At 40.1% G+C, this 18,491-nt stretch overlaps 1 protein-coding gene across 6 annotated transcripts in view; it reads right to left on the bottom strand.

Moving 5' to 3' along the window:
* kazna (kazrin, periplakin interacting protein a) overlaps positions 1-18,491 on the bottom strand; it is a 181,347-nt gene that overhangs the window by 39,266 nt on the left and 123,590 nt on the right. For 5 of the 6 annotated variants that reach the window (XM_005732983.2, XM_013910815.1, XM_005732985.2 and 2 more), the window contains exon 4: positions 15,959-16,066. In XM_005732983.2, the coding sequence (XP_005733040.2) occupies positions 15,959-16,066 (108 nt within the window). Of the gene's footprint in view, positions 1-4,530; positions 4,567-15,958; positions 16,067-18,491 lie in introns of those variants that run through there. The other variant, XM_013910817.1, reaches the window with a different exon arrangement.

The raw sequence follows: 18,491 nt of genomic DNA, 5'->3' as shown, positions 1-18,491 counted from the left end.
TACAAGCCAAAGTGGATGCTCTGTGGGCAGCAGTGGAGCTCTGAACACACTTTTCAGTCCTGCCAACACTTTTGCCAAATGTCACACATATTTCTAAGTGCTTAATCATAGCAAGAAATAAAACCACTCAGATGTTTAATAAGTTAACAACTACCTAATGTTTTCTATATAAATAATATATTTTTGAACCATTTTGACAAATTAAGCCCCACAGACTTGATGTTCGTGTTCCCTTTAAAGTCTTTGTGACAGGGCAACACTTAGGCTCCTATAAAATCTATAAGGATCAGCAGTGTTACTCCATAGGAAACTACATGCACAATACCCTTAAGGCTAATGCACCTTCTCAAGCAGAGTTTCATTTCCTTATAATGATTTTATTCCAGGAAAAAGCACTTAAGTCTCATATCAATGGCTGCGCTCTGCAGCCAGCAAATCAGAAATGAGAGATACTGAAACACCTGTGCAATCAGTGGTGCTAAGGATGCTTTATTGCCATTTGTTTCATCTAAGCTCAGCAAAAAGACTTACCGGGAAAAACTCATATGTGCTTATCCCTACACATTAGCGAATGCATGGTGGGATAATAATTCATGTTTGCTCTTTAAAAGCAGCCATTATCTTACCTTTCATTCCTATGACAATCTGAGTCCTCTGGGAAAAGTAGAGCCTTATAGTTCATATATATATGTATGCCAGTTTGTTTTATATTATGCTATATATTTTTTGAGATTCTGCTTTTCGTTCATCGCAAATATCCATTTCTATTTGAAGGCACCTATTTTTGTAATACTTCCTCTATATACCGCCACAAAATTCAGACAAGCCAGTCGGCTTCAGACCATGAGCTGTTCCTTTTCTTCTCCATACTTTTCTTATCCTGTCATAGTGGTACAAGTTCATTTTAGTTTCATCTGTCCAAACAATTTGTTTTTCCCTCGAGAACTGTGCGGGCTCTTTCAGATGTTTTTTTCTGGCAAAGTTTAATCTGGAGTTCCTAATCTTGAGTGTATCAAGTGGTTTGGACCTTTTTGAAAACCCTGTGTAGTTAGTTTCACGAAGGTGTCTTGTGATTGTAGACTGATAATGAGACACCTACTTCTCAAGAGTCACTGACTTGGTTAGATGAGTGAAGGGTTCTTGTCCAGGTGATGACCCACCTTAGTTGTTTTCTGTGCTTTCTTTTTCTTTGGTGTTGCTGAGCTGGCCAGTGCATTCCATTTTTTAAGAACATACCAGATTGTTCATTTGAAACATCTGAAATGATTTTCAGATTTTTGTTTTATCTGTACCAACTGTCAAGGAATAATGAGGGAAAAGGCTTCACTTGGCCATGAAAGTGCTTGGAATTACCCAATTACTTTTGAGCCTCTGAAAATTGGGCCTGTGTATAAAAATGTCTGTAATTCCTGTTTCAAGGGGTTTAACAATACGTCTGTTGAACCCCTTGAATTAAAGCTCAAAGTCTGAACTTCAATCACATCTTGATTGTCTGATATAAAATCAGCTGTGGTGGTGTACAGAGGTAAACTTAAATATCTGTCATTTTGCGAATACTTATGGACCCAGCTGTAGTAAACACCAACTAAGCCTAACCTAAATCAGTCCGCAGTTTATGGATCCACACAGAGGAAACATTTGCATTAATAAAGTCAGGGAAATTACATGATCATGAATATGCTAAATGATTTTTTATGACGTACAAAAAGAAAAGAACCCAGCTGTTGATCGTGGAAACTCTGTACATAATATATAGGAAAATTGTATCAGCTGATACACATAAACTTTAGAAAGGGGACTAAATCTTCCCTTTAATGTGGTTTCAGCTGTCACCCATGATTTATTTAATATTTCAGTGTTAAATACAGTATGATCGCCAGGTACAAATGAGGTGTTAAACATCTGCCAGAAGGGCAGCAAAGGTGACATACGTCACTTTCACACGCAGCTTCTCAAGCAAGTGAAAACACGTGCACATTTCCCATCTGGTCCCACACACATCACTCAGGGCAGACTGCCCGCATTTATATGCCTTTCATCTCAAATGAGATGCTAGAGTCATTAATAAAAGACTCTGTGGGTCTCTGTCTCACATGTACACACAGACACACACACTCAGTTTTATGGACCATTGATAGCAAATTCATCAGTGGCTCATGACGGTTGTAATGCCTAAGTCTGACGAATGAAGGCGGCCTGCAGTGTCTGCTCTGTCTGGCAGTGCTTTGCTCTGGATTAGCTAGTCAATTCTCATGAGCTGAACAATCTCCCTGCGTTGCCTGAGGAGATGACAGGGTCACGGCTGATGAAAATGAAAGGGAAAAAAAATTTAAAAAATCACACCTTGCCTTGGGGCACTCCATCATAGAATTCAAACTCTAATATTATATATTAACTGAGACAGTGATGAAGAAAGATTGGTATTCAGGATAAGACATAAGGGAATAGGGGTTGCTATTTATTGACAACCACACCAGCATGGAAGCTTAAGCCTCCACTCCCCGCGATCTTTAGCCTCGCAAAGTATGAAAATATCAGATTTTTTTAATGAGTGAGTGTTAAATGAGAATGTTTCACCCCCTATGAGGGTTCACTGTGCACAATCGATTGCTTTCACTAAACAAACTACGACCCGTTCGAATTCCAGGAATTCCAGGTTGTCACTGTTAATTCAACTCAAATGCATTTAAATGACAATGTCGTTCACTGCGTGGCTTCCTGCCTTTCATTCCACTAGTGTCGATCAAGTAGTCTCTGCTTCAACATCCAAGAATCTGACATCCACATGCTGGCAAGCCCATTTCATGCTTCAAGTCCTTGGAGTAATGGGGGCCGAACTTGTGTGAGAGTGAGGGGTTAGAAAAAAAAATGATCAGAGAGAAGGATAGGCAGTAATCTCAGCCGCATTCCACCACAATCTGCGTCTGCCGGTTTAAAATCGTCACTGTGGATGATACCGGCCACAGTTTTAAGAAAGCCGCAAAATGCAAATACAGTCACTTTGGCATATGAAGCTACTACACTGTAACTGTGTCTAAAAGAAAAAAGATGCATATTCTCTCAGTTTTCTTTGAGGGGCTTTGGCAGGGGAGATTTAAAACAGTCTTTATTTTGGTGCCCTTTAACACGGTTACATAAGCAGCCCTCTTATTTTCACAGTCTGTATTCATACTAAAGTGATAGTAATCCATGGGTTTGTTTCAAAGGCTGCAGTCATCTAAGTTAACCTGTTAGCAGTCGGACGTACCGCCCACGGTACATTGGATGGTTTAGGGGACTAATTGGACTGCTAAGGGGTTAAAAACCCAAACAGTGAGATTATCATCCTTCAGAAACCGCAGATGGACAGATATATGTGAGAGCTCTTTGATTTTTCTTTTTTAATTTTTCAAATTAAGAGCAGAATTTCCATGAAACGTGGAAAAAAAGATGGCTTAGGTCAACAGGGACAGACGATTAGATTACTTGGTAAGAGCCTGAACTGATGGAGCGACTGGAGGAGTCCAAGATTGCAAATGTGCAAAAATGTATATCCTTTCACAAACGTGCAGAAATGACAAAGTGCAAGCTAGCAACTATCCTCCTGCCACAAATTCCTTATTAGACTATTTATCGTCCTCCAGCATTTTGTATTAGTAGGCAATCGGGTAGTAAATAAATGCTGCTGAGTCCAACCAGAGCCAAGTCTAAGTTACTGTAATTGCAGAAATGTGCACTATTTGCTTATTCATGGGGATAACTAATTAGGTGTACACTGCTATCTAAGGTGGCGTATAATGAATTGGTGCTTTGCTAAGGTGGCTGTGCTAGATATACACTACTGTTTGTGGTTTTATTCTTGGACAGCTTACACCAGACACGATGAGCATGTTAATTAGTTGCACCGGGCCAGGCAATAATAACTGTCATGTTTATGCTTGATGAGCTGTGCTGGTAGTATAAGATGTAAAAACATGCCATTCATAATGTCATGATATGAAAAAGTCTCTATCAACAATTAACTTGTGTTCTAACATCTATTACAACTATCTTCCTTTTGGTTCAATTATATTATTGCACATTGTGAATCAACACTGTGCTATTGAACTTTATTTTCTCCTGGGTGTTGCTGCTAAACACACAGCAAACAAATTAAGAATTAATTTTGTGCATGAGTGGGATAGCTAGTTAGATAATAACATATCAGATTCTAATGACACAGGAGGAATACATTTTTTGGAGATATATTGTTGGGGTTTTTTAGGTAAGCATTCAGAAGAAAATGATTCCTCCTAATGATTAGGTGGACAAATGAACTGAGACAGGTAGCTAAGAGGTGTCTGGCTGTTATTACGACAAAGCAGGTGTGAAGCGCATGCATGTGTGTTTGTGCGCATATTGTTAAAAATGACCTTTGGTCCCAAAGGCTCACACTATTCTTATTAATAGTCTGGGCCATGTGAGAGGCCAGACACTGTGTCACCATGGATATTTCATCAAACTGTTGAGTCTACAAGCACACACACGCATACACACACAAAGTCAGAGTACCTGCATCAGGTTGCCATTGTGATGAAAACCAGCAATCTATAATTTCAACAGAACACACACACACAGACACACACACACACACACACCAATTAAACAAACAAAGTGACAAAAATAAAAACAGCCATCTATAAATGTCACGCCAAGATGACAATGATGATTTGGTAGCCAAATTAGGATATGGAGCCACCAAAACAATCCCAGTTGATTAGATACTGGGAGGGAAATATGTAGCTAATGGTTATGGAGTTACATTTATTCAGTTTTCAAACTGACTAGCGACTCAGCTGACAGCTTCTGCAAACAAAGCCACGAGATTGAAAAGACTGTCACTGCAAATGTGTGGCACCTTTTCAGTGACTTACTGAGAGCAAGTTCTGTCATCCAGCCATGTATATTTGATGAGCTGTGGAGGAATGGACAGTGTCTGAAAACAGCACCCAACAGAGGGACCAATTTGATTTGTGACAGTGACAAAACAAGCGGCCAAATTAATCTCAGTTTTTATTTAATGCTGTGGAGTAAATGTGATTAGGCACCAAGGTGTTCAAACAGAGAAATAAATGCAAGATAATAAAAGCCCCAATCAGACCGCCTCATTGAAAAACAAAATTACCTCTCGCGCTAAGATAGTGGCAAATCAGACTTACCAAGGCGCATGATTATTATACTTTCTTTACCATTATCCCTGACTTGATTCCAACAGGCAGCTGATTATCTGTATCTTGTTCCAAATTGTCATCTGTCTGCCACAACGGGAAGAAACTGGCTGGTACATGCGAGAGCCGCTTGCTGCACTCACCTGCAGCACAGGCGCTGAAATAACTAGGACAGAAATCAGCTACAATTACGCTGTCAAAATGAGCTGACTGAAAATACATGCAGGCTCCCAGGCATAATGCACTGATTGACATAAACGCATAAATGGACGTGTGCAAGCCTTTGGAGGCACATACAGGCATCAGCACACAAACAGAGCTCACCTGATCCTTACTGAGTGTCAGGTTAGTCAGACAGCAACAGCCTGTCCTGTTTTACAGCTAGCTTTACAGAGAGTCCCCATCTACGGGGTTAAGACCAATCATGTCACTCCTCTGAAGCACTGTTTTCTCTCTGGCTGACAACTGTGAGACAAAAATGAGCGGTGTAATCTGCAATGATTGGGGGTGTGGATGGTCGAGTGCTGGCAGAGGTAAAGAACACAGGTTTGATGTGGCGAGAAGATCAAAACCAGAAGATTGTGCTGCTATAAAAATTATCAACAGCTACGACCACACAAAATCTGCTGCTATGGTTACAAGTAGTAACGGCTGCATGACTAATGCTGTCCAATTCCAGTTTACAAAAACCGGCCGCAAATTACCTACGTGGTAATCACAGGGGACGCTGGAGAAATTTGAGACGGAAAGCTGAGTAACTGTGCACAATTGCAAATACATAACCACACCTGGGATAGTAAGGGTTGGGCAAAGACGGCCTTCCATATCCTCCAGGTGTTTCTTTTAGCGTAAATGCACCTCTTGTGTCACAACCGCACCTTGAGGTTAAGAAGATTTACATGACACGCTTGAAAAATATACAAGAACGAAAACAAGCTTTGCTAATCTGTTCTGTTATGTGAACTTTTACCTCTGTGCTTGGAATATCTTTAGTCCAAGGTTGAAAAGCCGCTCAGCTACCAGTATGGAGATGCAATGCAGGTATTTGGAAGCAAAACAAGAGGGGGGAAACATCTATAGTTCTTCCCACAGTTGCAGCATTTTTCACATGTAAGGTAATTCAATACTCTTCAGTTAAAATAGTCAGAAACCGTCCTCGCTGATGCGGCGACAATTTCCTGTGTTAATGAAAGACGTGTATTCAGAGTAAAGTGGCAACTAAGAATCTGAGACCGCAGCGTTTACATTAGAAACACAACACACTGCCTTGTTTACATGGAAAAGAAGGTTATGTGAAGCTCCCCAAACTTCCAAGACTGTTATCTAGTTATCCGCAAGTAGCAAAGCCTCAGTCACACCCTGTTCTGAGACATCCACACTAATATAATAGTGTGAATCACTGTCATATTTTTAGACTTTTGATTTCAGGTTGAATAAAATCTCTTCAAGTTTATTCCATGCAAGTCAGCTAGGAGAAGTAAAACAAGGATGTCTGTTCCCAAACTCAAACAATAGCAGCTACTCTGAGGTCATCTCAGGTTAAAGTCTCCCAACGGCTTAACACTAAAACAGGTGACTGACTACGTATGGCACCAGGCGACATGTCAGCACGATGTGCTTTCATGTTAAACAGCACCACAAATCTCCGGCGATCTGGCAAATTTCGTCAAGCAGGACAAACACAAAGAAACACTGTCTTTTCAGTGTAAGACCTTTGAATGACTGAAACGCACTTCATACTCCAGTCTAACTCTGGCTGCTGCACTTGTTCCATTCACTCACCAGACTTTCCTTGCTCCCTGTCTGATTTCATCCCCTCCCCCGAGGGGAGTTCACCAGAGGACTCCAGGATCTGACGTGCGTCCTGAGACTTTCAGGACAGACCAAATCCTAAAATTACTGTTTCTTCAGCTTCCCAAACTCAAACCCTGTCATTCTTTAATTTTCATCCCCTAAAGTCAGGCTCAGTTGACACCAGGAAATAAATCCAGGAGTTATTCCTCTGTCTTTCCCCTGTAAGTGTACCTGTTCAAGGCTACTCCCATGAATTCAATGATACAGTGCATTAGGCCCCTCCCACTTGGCTCAAATAGTTAACTAGGTATGAAGGAGGAGCTCAAAGGGGCCATGACTACGATTTTCCCACATTATTCTAACACAGAGATGCACCAATGAGGGAAAGAGCCAAGCCAAGGTGTAGTCTTACAGGCAGGTGGGTGTTAATTTGTGTGCAATCCAATACCAGCAAGCTGGACAAAACCAGGCCTGTTGACTCGCCCGAGGCTTGAGTAAGCTAATGCTTTTAAAATAACACTTATAGCATCATAAAAAAAGATCTTTAGCACCATTAAAACCACTGCTGCTGTGGGAAACTTTTGCACAAGAAAAATATCACGTGAGTTTTCTTTCTTGTGGTTGTTGAGCAACTTGAACAGTGCAAACTAAGTGCGCTCTGCAGAGTAAAGTAGAAGCTTAGGCAACACAATAATGTTTGGATTTATGACCAAATTTGTGGGATGTTCACAGGATATTGTCGTCATTTCTGGATTAAAACATAAATCCACTTTAAAATGTAATAAACTGGATGTGTTTACACTGAATTGTTAAGGCAGTCTTTTAAAGCCTTCTGCATTCATTTTATATGCCTCTTGTTAATATTCTGATTGACAAGGAATGTGTACAAAGTCACTGTGACTTAAAGCAGACACAGATGCGTGCCATTTGTAATCTTTTCTTTTTGTCCAACCACCCTTGCAGTGACACGATATTTGAGGCAGGACAGTGAGTGAAGAAATGCTGATGGCCTAGTAGTTAGACAGAAGGAGCTGAGATTTTAAAGAAAGTTGATAAGCCCATGCATTAATTAAGATTTATTCATCTTTCCGCAAGGAAAAGATAAAACCTTTTCAAATGAGCAGAATGATGACGATGACTATAAAAGTAATTCCTACAATTAAAGCACACATAGGGAATTAGTCATAAAAAAGACAAAACAGTAGAACAGAGACTAATCAGAGAATAACAACGAGGATGTTGAAGTTATTTCCCCTTCATTCCACATAGTAATTAGGAATAAATCAGCAGTTTCTGTATGCCACTCTTTGCACAAAATTCATATTATATCAGGTGATTCAAAGTCAAATTTTAAGGATTTAAAATTTCTCTTCTCACTGTTAATCTCATGAATTATTTATTTATATGCATCTTAAAAACCTTACTGGCCTCCTGGTGGTGTGTTGTCAAAAACCTTCTTAAACCATAATTTAAAAATCTACTTTATGCTCAAATTAGAAATCAAACATGGCAAAACAATGCAGCGTGAAATGTGATCAAATATAGAACAATAAGTACTGAATTGCTCTTTATTATACGACATCCATAAAGTATGTTCTGGACTCAACAATAGCAAATCACAAGACTTACTTTACAGACGTGTTTGTAAAAGCCCATGTGTACATTTTACTACAAAGAGCAAATATCACAAAAGTGTCTGAGATGTCTATTGCACCAGTCTATTTTCTTCTGTTTATTCAATTCAGGGCTGGAGCCTATCCCAGCTGTCACTCTGAGTACACTCTGGACAGATCTCCAGCCTACAGCAGGGCTAACGCAGAGGGACAGACAACCATTCGCACTCACATTGAAACCTACGGCTGATTTAGAATCACCATTTAACCTAAGCTATACATGCTTTTGGACTGAAAGACAGGAGAACCCAGAGAGAAGCCTCACAATTATGGGGAAACTATCCAAACTCCACACAGAAAGGACCCACTGACTGAATCTGAACCCCAGACTTTCCTGGTGTGGAGCAGGGCTCCTAAATACCGCACCACCTTGCCACCCCCCGACTTCTATTGGAAATATTTCAAGGTCAATTAACATCTATGGCAGAAGCCTATGTTATCCACATATAAAGCACAAAGTAAAATGAACTCAACTGAATTAAATAAGCATAAATACTGACAACATGGGCACATAGAGGCACTATTTTTTTGTGAGGCCACATCAAATACAAGACTTTGTACTGTGAACATGTGCTAATGTGATTTCACTTCATGATAACACACAAGGATGTTCAGCAATGCGTGGGAAGAAGTCTCCTGAGTTATATTGTCCCACACAATTGGAATCGAGCCACTGATTTTTTGTTGTAACTTATTTTTCCTGTACAGCCGTAATCCCATTCCACAGGATGGTAACCAATACCTTTTAATGCCAGTGAAGAGGAAAGATGGAGTTAAAGTAGCTATAAAGGAAGTCATGTACCTCTGCACAGTGTGTAATGAATCTACGGATGAGACATGACTCAGCTTCCAGCTCTGGAGAAAAGTCATTTATCGTGTACAGATGTTGGCTGTAAAAATTTCTACAATAATTTTAAAGAAATACATGTGCGTGTGGAAGGGGTGGGGGGGACCTCAGTGCAGTACCAAAGAAATTATTGCTCTGCTGTTCTTGAAATGTGAAATGAACTGGCAATTAGATTGGGTTTTACCATATAAAACAAAGGCAAGCAAGTTGGATACATCATTTTTATTATACTGTTCTTGCTTAAGATTTGTTGGGACATGCTAGAAGACTATAAGGTTACTAGTAAGAGATCCAACTGTAGCTCAAACTCAGACACTCATGAAGACAAAGTGCTAATCAACAGCTCTGTTGGGTTTCCTAATTAAAAGAATGTACTTGGCATTCACTGGCTATTTACACTACATTAAGACAGCATCAAATCACTCTTCAGGGACTGAGGAACATGGGGAAAATTAGCTATCTGTGATACACATTGCTCCACTGCCTGATGATAAAGTGATTTCCCTGTATTTCATGTGAAATTATGAATGCGAAAGAAGCTTTTCTGCATGTCCTGGATGCCTGGAGGTGATGACCTCGAAGCACAGTCCTTTAAATTAAAAATAATTAGAGCAACCAGTCTCTTTGTCTATGTGCAGTGAATTAGGTTGGCACAATAACTCAAAGAAAAGCAAGCAAAAAACTTCAAATCATGTATGTGTGTACATATAGTATGTGTGCGTACACAGTATATAAGTATAGATCTCTAATGTCAGCAACATGGTGCGGACAAAGTCCACCAAATTGGCCTTTGTTACAACACACAGTGCGTGTGTTAATGGACTCCATGTCCTCATAAATTCTCACTTTCCCTTTTCCTTCTCTCCGTGGTCTTTCTCAACAACCTTCAAATAAATCAAGATTAAATCAGTCCATAAGTCACAAAGTGTGAACTAATGGAGTTAAAAGTAGTAGTGAACTGTGAAGAAGACCAAGTAAAGAGAAGACGGTTCTAAGTAGAATGTGATACAAAAAGTAATAGAGGGAGATGTCTCAGAAATAAAGTTGTCACGGCAGTCTGAGCCACTGTAAAACACTGCAGAGGGTAAATGATCTCACGTACAGCAGAAAACTGCTGCAGCGCTGTTCTCTGCTGCTTAAAATTTCAGCACTGCAGCACTATCCACAACAAAATCAAGCTAATCAATGTGTGTCTTCTGCTGCACATATGCTTTTGTGTATCACTGGCTTTTTTGGCACTATTTCTTGCATTTTTCTATTTGTCCGGCCACAAGAAGTGGAACTGGGGACTCAACTGCCGAAACATTTTAGCCCATCTGGTATGTGTACAAATCAGTAGGGTCAGGAGGAGGAGTGCATGGTTGTTACCGTAAGTATGAGGGACTATCAACTCAGCAGTCGCCATCAATGATTCTTAACAACAGTTCTTGACCTGCCTCATAGTGCATTACAGTGATTGAGCAGACGTGACTAAATGTTCCCTTTAAATCAATTTGGTGCAGGGGTTTCACTTTAAAAAATCTACAAACTATGCAATTTCCCCATAAATGCCCAAATGTTTGGATACATTTGTAACCCAGGGGTTGTAACAAAGAAACATAAGTGTTTATAATGTGTGACCTCAAGACAATATTGCTTCTTTCCTATAATTTTCTCCACACACCTCACCTTTTTACTCTTTTTTTACCACAGGCAAAGCACACAAAATGGGGACAGAGATTCAAATGGAAAATTGTAACTTGAAACTTTGCATGAAGTTCTAACGGCTACTTAGTACTTTTATTGACCTATTGTGTCTAAACCTAGAGTTTGGCCCACATTATCTTGAACAACACAACTGTTGTTATTTTAAGTAGAGGGACCAAACCAAGCTCGTGTTGCAGATATAGGATGAAGTGATGACTATCAGCTTTGATTTCAGGAGCTTAAAAGAATATGGTTTCTAATTGTTGAGAAATTAATATGGAAGCTGATTAACAGAAGAGGGTTATTTCTTCATTATGTTGTTTTCTTCTACGTTTTGAAGGACAAACTGAAGGTGGCCAGCTGGCTGTTCATTTCATTTCATGATCCAAGGTACAATTTAGAAATTAAACAAAACACAAACACACATTTAGTATCACCTTGGCACAGTGCTAGGCTAAGGTGTAAATCCAAATCCTAATGAGGTGTAGGTGTGGATTTTAAGACTGCAAAACAAACAGAGAAACATCTCAGAAGGAGTCAGACAATATATAATCTGATTAAGAGCACAGAGCGTTTAAATTCTGGAATGAAAATTTTAAAACATGCATTTAATTCGGTCATTACAGGTTTGAGTAGATGGCACAGCACACCTGAGTGTTTCTCAAGGTGATGACAGACAACCTGCAAACTAAGTTTCTTTCTATTTGGGTTTGTTTGTAGCTCAGGAGTCATCTAGCCAGGTCATCTACTAATCAGAAGGTTGGTGGTTCAATCTCTAGTCTTCAGTCTGCACACCTAAGTATCCTTGGGCAAGATACTGAACCAAAACCTGCTCTCTGATACATTGAGTATGAATGTGTGGATGTTAGCGAGAAAGCACTAAGGTGTAGGGAAAAAAGCACGTGTGTCGGTGACTCAGGCAGTTTGTATAAAGCTCTTTCTGCTTTCTGCTCAAGTACAGCAGAAAGGTGCTACACAAGAATCAATCCATTCATCAATCTACATGTTATGTTTTTGACACATTTTAAAATGAATTCATATTTCCTTATCAATCAAAACACAATATTCGTTAGTGTCGTAGCAAAATAAAGTTTTGAAGTGTGAACTGGAAACTCATTAAAAAGCTGTCTGTGGCTCTTATGCTTTGCATTAAACTAATAAACGGTCTGATTATTTGGCAAGAGCAGAAATCTAAATCTTTGTAGTGCCACAGCTAACGCAATGGGTTTTAATTTACACTCCTTGAACACTTTTCTTAAGAACTCTTTAAACCCATCTTAAAAATGTTTTGAGAAAGGTCTTAGCTATTACATTACTCAGTAAAACAGATGGCTGTACTGTAACCAACAAAAGCCCTGCTATAAAGTCTTTGGTCACAGATTTTCATCTGAGATTCTGAAAGCAGATGTGACTAGAGGGAAGGGTGGCGGAGGGGAAACTTAACACCAACACAAACGTTCCTGTTGGATCCCTTTTTTAACCTCTTAATGGATTATCTATGATATTATGGCTTGTTGAGTGGTAAAGACCACCCAGAAGTCTGTGCTTCAGATTTGTTTAGTTGTTTAGTAACTCAGTCCGTTGCTTGGCACTAAGTAACCAACATATGTGTTGTGTGTTGCGCCCATTCAGTTTATGACTGCAACTGCTAACCAAACTTGCTGGCCTCACCTGACAATTTGAATCTATTTAAGATAACTTCTTACATGGTGGCAGCTTATACATCAACATTGAAGCTATGCCCCTCATTCCTATTCTCTATGGATGCAATCAGAGGAGTCGCCCCCTGCTGGTCATTGATAAGAACTTCATTATTCAGACCAAGAAACTATACTCAATGAGATTAGCTTTATTTGGCTAACCTGGATTTCTGGTACTAGGGTTCAGTCTGAACTGAACTGAACTAGCAACAACTAAACATCACAGCTTTACAACTAAATTAATGTTGTTTTGTGATAACAGTTCAGTCATTTAAATATGACAACAGGTTAGACAAATACAGCCTGCCTCTGACTGGATTCCGTGGGATGTAGAAAGAAGAACAAAACAGGATTTTTATTGGTAAATGGTCTAATATAAGCTTGTGTTTTACTGAATTTTCTTCTTAAACTGTTTGTTAAAGCAAGCCAGCCATGCACACACATTGGCGCACACATGTAGGCATACACCCACATGTACTGATATGCATATTTGGGGTTTTTTTTTCTTCCTGTAACAGTATTTCCTTTGAAGACTGCTTAAATAAAGCCCTTCACAGCAGACAAGTATGATCTAGACCCTTTGAAATCCAGCTTTTAGACTTCATGACCTTTGAGTTCTACTTTTCAGAAGCCTCCTTTAATGAAGCCGTTAGAAAGCGACAAAGACCGAAGACAGTCTCACTGCTGCTCTGCTCCCTCCGTCAGCTTTAACCTCTCTGTAGCTTTTAACAGGAAGGCCAGAGGACACACAAGCACACAGATAAGATCGTTGTCTGTGCAAACTGCGGCACAATTTTCTTAGGATTCATAAGATCACATTTCTGTGGATCGACGGCTCAAAACTCCATTACAGGGATATAATCATTATGTCCAGAGTAATAAGTCTAAATTACCATTTCCCTTCCTTTCTTTGGTCATACTAGCCGGATTATGTAAAAACTGGCCACGACCTTGTGATCATGGCATACAGCATGTAACATAATAATATTGCTCTGTCCAGTTACTGCACTTATGCAAATGAGTCACATTAAAATGGCAAGCCTAGCTACTCTTGGACAATTGTGTCTAAGCATTTCTGAGTAGCTATTTCTGATGTGTGTAAATTACAATGGAGAGGCCTGGATATTGTTGCTGAAGGCAATTTATCTGCCACTCTCCCACTGGCTGTAAGAGGGCTTCGATGGGGGCAGGTGTTTTGGAAAGTGTCAGCACATGAGAAAAATGGAAGTGCTCAGCAGAGACCGCTCTGCACAGTCACCCCCCCACACGCACAGCTTCACATTCTCCCGTGCTTTATTAATCGTTTGTTCTTTTCTGTCTCCGCCCGCTTCACCGGTTGATTTTCTCGTGTTAATCAGAATATGCCTGCAATAACGTTTCCTTATGTAATCCCTCAGCTAGTCTTTCTCCTTCTCCTTGCAGTGCTCTTCAACTCTTTTATCCTCCACTTCCCCCTTCCCTGTCTGTCCTTCCCTCTTAAGCCAGTTTTCCCTGGAAGCCCTGTTTGACTCCTTCGCATTGACCTTCCTATCTAATGTGGCGCACATACCAAGCCTCGCCCGGCTGGTGACATCAGTGCCACTTAATGTGCCGAAGCAGCACCTGTCTTCATTACGATCCAGCACTCACTGCTTACATTGGTCTCTCCCTCTCCTTCCCTGTCTCTCTCTCTCTCTCTCATAGCACAGCCTCTTAGATCCCCGTTCTCATTCTGATGAAACTTGTGGTGATATACGTGGCCTTGGCCACTGCAGGGGTTTGGTGTGCCTACGTGCTTTTTCCTGAGTCTGCACATTTACAGCACCCAGGAAATGTCTATAGAACTAAAGGACCAGCTGCTTTATGCTCTGTAGGAGTGACGCACATATAAAAGGTTTAAAAATATGACCGAATCTGTCAGTATATCTGCTCGCTTGAGTCTCAAAAGCAGAGTTTATATGTTATTATGTATTTTATGTTTACAGTATTGAAGTGTTAATAATTTATTAAGCTTTATTTATTAAGCTTTATTTATTAAGCGGTGAATGCAGTGAAGAATGACAGAAATACAAAAGTAAAAGTACCTTACAGTTGTAATCAGGCACAAGAAACTGCAAAAAATCATTGTTGTGTGACCATTTGTGAGTGCACTCAGTACCATCGCCACGCTGGCACACACTATTAGGAAGAGACAAGAGACCTGGCATTCAAATAAAGCCCTAAGCACGATACTCTAATGAATAAAGGCCCTGGGCGGCTGCCTGGATGACAATAAAGATCCATACTGGAACTGGCAACTTTACAAGACACACTAGTCAGGACACACTTCTGGACTGACGCCGTACTTAACATCTTTGATCTTCTATAAAAGACTCCAAGCTTTAGTGATGAAAGTGCTGGAACATGGAGACGGACTCCAGACAAACTACTAAAAGTGTTTGTCTGGAGAGCGGCTGGCGCTAATGTGAGACCCGTCTGACCACCCAGTCAGATAAGCGTCATGGGAATAAATACAGTCTTTAAAGTTAATAGGCTGCTTTTCCAGATGGCTCTCGGTGACACAAGTGACTAAACACACAGGGCAGACTGTGGTGACGGTGAAGCATGAGCTGAAGTTGGGTAACCGTTTAATAAAAAGTAAAACAATCATTTTCTAAATTGCTTCTAAGTGCATAATATTATAATTACTATGAACTTCTGACCTCGTTTAAGTGATTAAAATAGCATCTCTTTTTATTAATATAACACATAGAGCTTAAATAATATAGTACACTTGAAACAACATGGTGGAATCAGTTCTTAGTAGTTTAAGTAATACACACTCTCATTTCTGACAAATGCAAGCCGACACTGCTGAGACGGGGGAGTAAGTGATGCGCTTACTGCATTACAAATCCTCGCGTGCACATCTTAAAGACCCTGAACCTGACATGTTTATGGATTTAATGCATTTCCAGCTGCATGTGTGTGTACATACACTATATTTGCATATGTGTATTTGGGCGAATCTATATGAACTTTCACATCCACCAAAGCTTTAACAGCAAAGCAAGCGCAGGAAATGAAACATATTTCACCTGATTAGAGTCTTACCTTTGTCCAGAGAGGCATCTGGAGAATTGAAGTCCATGAGACTGCTGATTTCAGTCTTGTAACAGAGTTCGGTAGCCGGGGGCTTCTGCCTCTGGTGGGGAGAGGGATCTAGGAGAAGAACAAGCAACCACCGGTTTTAACTTGATGAATAACATGTAAAAGGATCAATGAATACAAAGAACAATTCATTTGTATGATATGCAGTTTGCACTATAAGTATTTGGATACAACAAAGTTTTGGTAATCTTGAGTCCGCACACCACCAAGGTAGACTTTAAATCAATAAAGCTGCGATTCAAGTGCAGATTTTTAGCTATGAATCAAAGGGTTTCACAGAAGTACTGCTTTAACTGTTTAGGAATTACAGTCATTTTTAGTCTTCCAGTTTTAGAAGCTCAAAATTAATTGGACAATTAACTGACAGATGAGCCCTGTTCCCCCGTTATTCCTTGGTAAATTGTGCAGATAAAATATCTGAGGTTCGTTCCAAGTGCCAAACTTGCATTTGGTAACTGTTCACTGCAGCTTTCAATATGAGGTCATAAGGTGTCAGTGCAACTGAGTGAGGCTATCATTAAGCTATCAGAGGGACAGCAGCCAAATCTATATTCTGGATCTATAAATTCATGGACCAATAGACCTAAAAGACCACAGATGACGAGTAAAGTGGGACAAAAAATTATTCCTTTGGCTAATAAAACCAAAACAAAAGAGGTAGGCATATTGTTATCAAAATCTACAATCAAAAGAATTCTTTGGATAGATGAAGCAAGAGAAACTTACTAAGGCAATGGGAGAAAAAGAAAAGTATGGCAACGTAAAGAAAGAAATCATAATCCAAAGCATTCCCCATTATCTGTCAAGCATGATAGAGACAATGCTATGGTAGGTATGGCTTCCAGTGGACCCAGGTCATGAGTGTTTATTGATGATGTGACTGCTGATAGAAGTAGCTGGAGAAGTTGTGAAATGGGCTATACTCTCTGCTCAGGTTAAGCTAAATCTGCAACACTGGTCACACTGACAGCACTTTGCACTGCAAGTGGATAACAACCCAAAGCAAACTGCAAACATTTCTCAATGCAACTAAGCTGGATATTTTTCAAAGGCCAAGATGACCCGATCTCCACCCAACAGAGCAAGCATTTCAGCTTTGACTACAAGGCTGAAGTCAGCTGCAGCGGTCGGTGACGTTCATGGGTTCTAAATTTCACTGTCTGCAAGTCATTGTCTACTAAGGATTTTCATCCAAGTAATAAAAACAATCTTAAAAATTAAAATCATGTCAGTGTGAAAGTCTCTGAAATGTGGGACTATGTTTGAAAATGGTTTGAATTAAAGCTGAAAGTCACCTCAGTCAATCAAGATGTGACTGAAGTGCAAATTTATTAACATAAACAGACCGACAGGCATTACAGGTTGCAATGTGTGTAGGAACCAGAAGGATTAATGCCGCACACAACACCAACAAGTCCACAAAATCCTTCCCAGTACACACATAATCAACTTTTACTCCTCACTCCTTACACTGTAGGGAAACTGAGAGACTGATGCACACACATATATATTAGCATTTTTATAACCCGAGTGCATTTGATTTCATGTGAGGTTCAGTGGTTTCTAATATAGTTTTTGGTTCCCACCAGTGGCATGCAGTGAATGCATATTGAATGCATTGCTCCAGGTTAACTCACATAAAAGTGTTTGCTAAACTGACTTTGTCACTTAGACGTGTACAGTCAACTTCTGCTGTCCTCTCAGTCCATCACACTCGTGCATGCATGAAGAGTTTTAGACACCCAACACTCCAAGAATGACAATTGCTACTTCAAGACGAATAATAAAGTTCTCTTAGCAAAAAAAAGTTGAAATATTTGAGATTCTCCTCTGCTCACACATACAATAAAATTCCCATTTCTGCAAACTACATCTTTTCCACTTCACTCTTCAATCTCTGCTCCTCCCTGGCCTCTACCCGTTCCTTCTGCCATCACTCCACCACCCACCTATTAAGATGCTGTTTGCTGGTTGAATTATTTGCAGTAATTGAGCACAGATGTGTCTGGGAGCTGAAGTTCCAGGGGTGGTGCTGTCATTACGGCAAGATTAGTCATCTCACTTTTTAAAATGGGTTTTATAAGGCTACAAATAACAGCCTGGCTCCCTGTCCCCCACCTAAGGTGATTGGTAAAACATGAGGGCTGTTTTTAACTGCGCATAACTCTTTGCCACCTTGCAAACGTATAATTTTTCAAACTCGCCCGAGGTGCAGCCTTTGGCACTGGGAACACAGATGTCAGTTTTTTGAATAATGTATAAATTCAAAGCTCACACTTATCTGCCAAGTTCAAGCCGTTGCTGCCCAGTAGCCTCGTGAAAATGTTTTATCTTCCCTGCATAGTACCTTTGACAGGCCCTCACCGACATTTAAAACCCAGGAAAAGGCTAAGAGTATGGTGGAATAAATGCCAAGGAAGAAGTAAACCATGACAGCTGTTTGATGACGATAGTAAGGTTAAGCCGGTATGGAGGG

The sequence above is a fragment of the Pundamilia nyererei genome, unplaced genomic scaffold (genome assembly GCF_000239375.1).
Source record: "Pundamilia nyererei isolate P.nyererei 1_Seehausen unplaced genomic scaffold, PunNye1.0 scaffold00049, whole genome shotgun sequence".
Lineage (NCBI taxonomy): Eukaryota > Metazoa > Chordata > Actinopteri > Cichliformes > Cichlidae > Pundamilia > Pundamilia nyererei.
The sequence above is the reverse complement of the archived record's forward strand: the minus strand, read 5'-3'. Positions and strand labels throughout refer to the sequence as shown.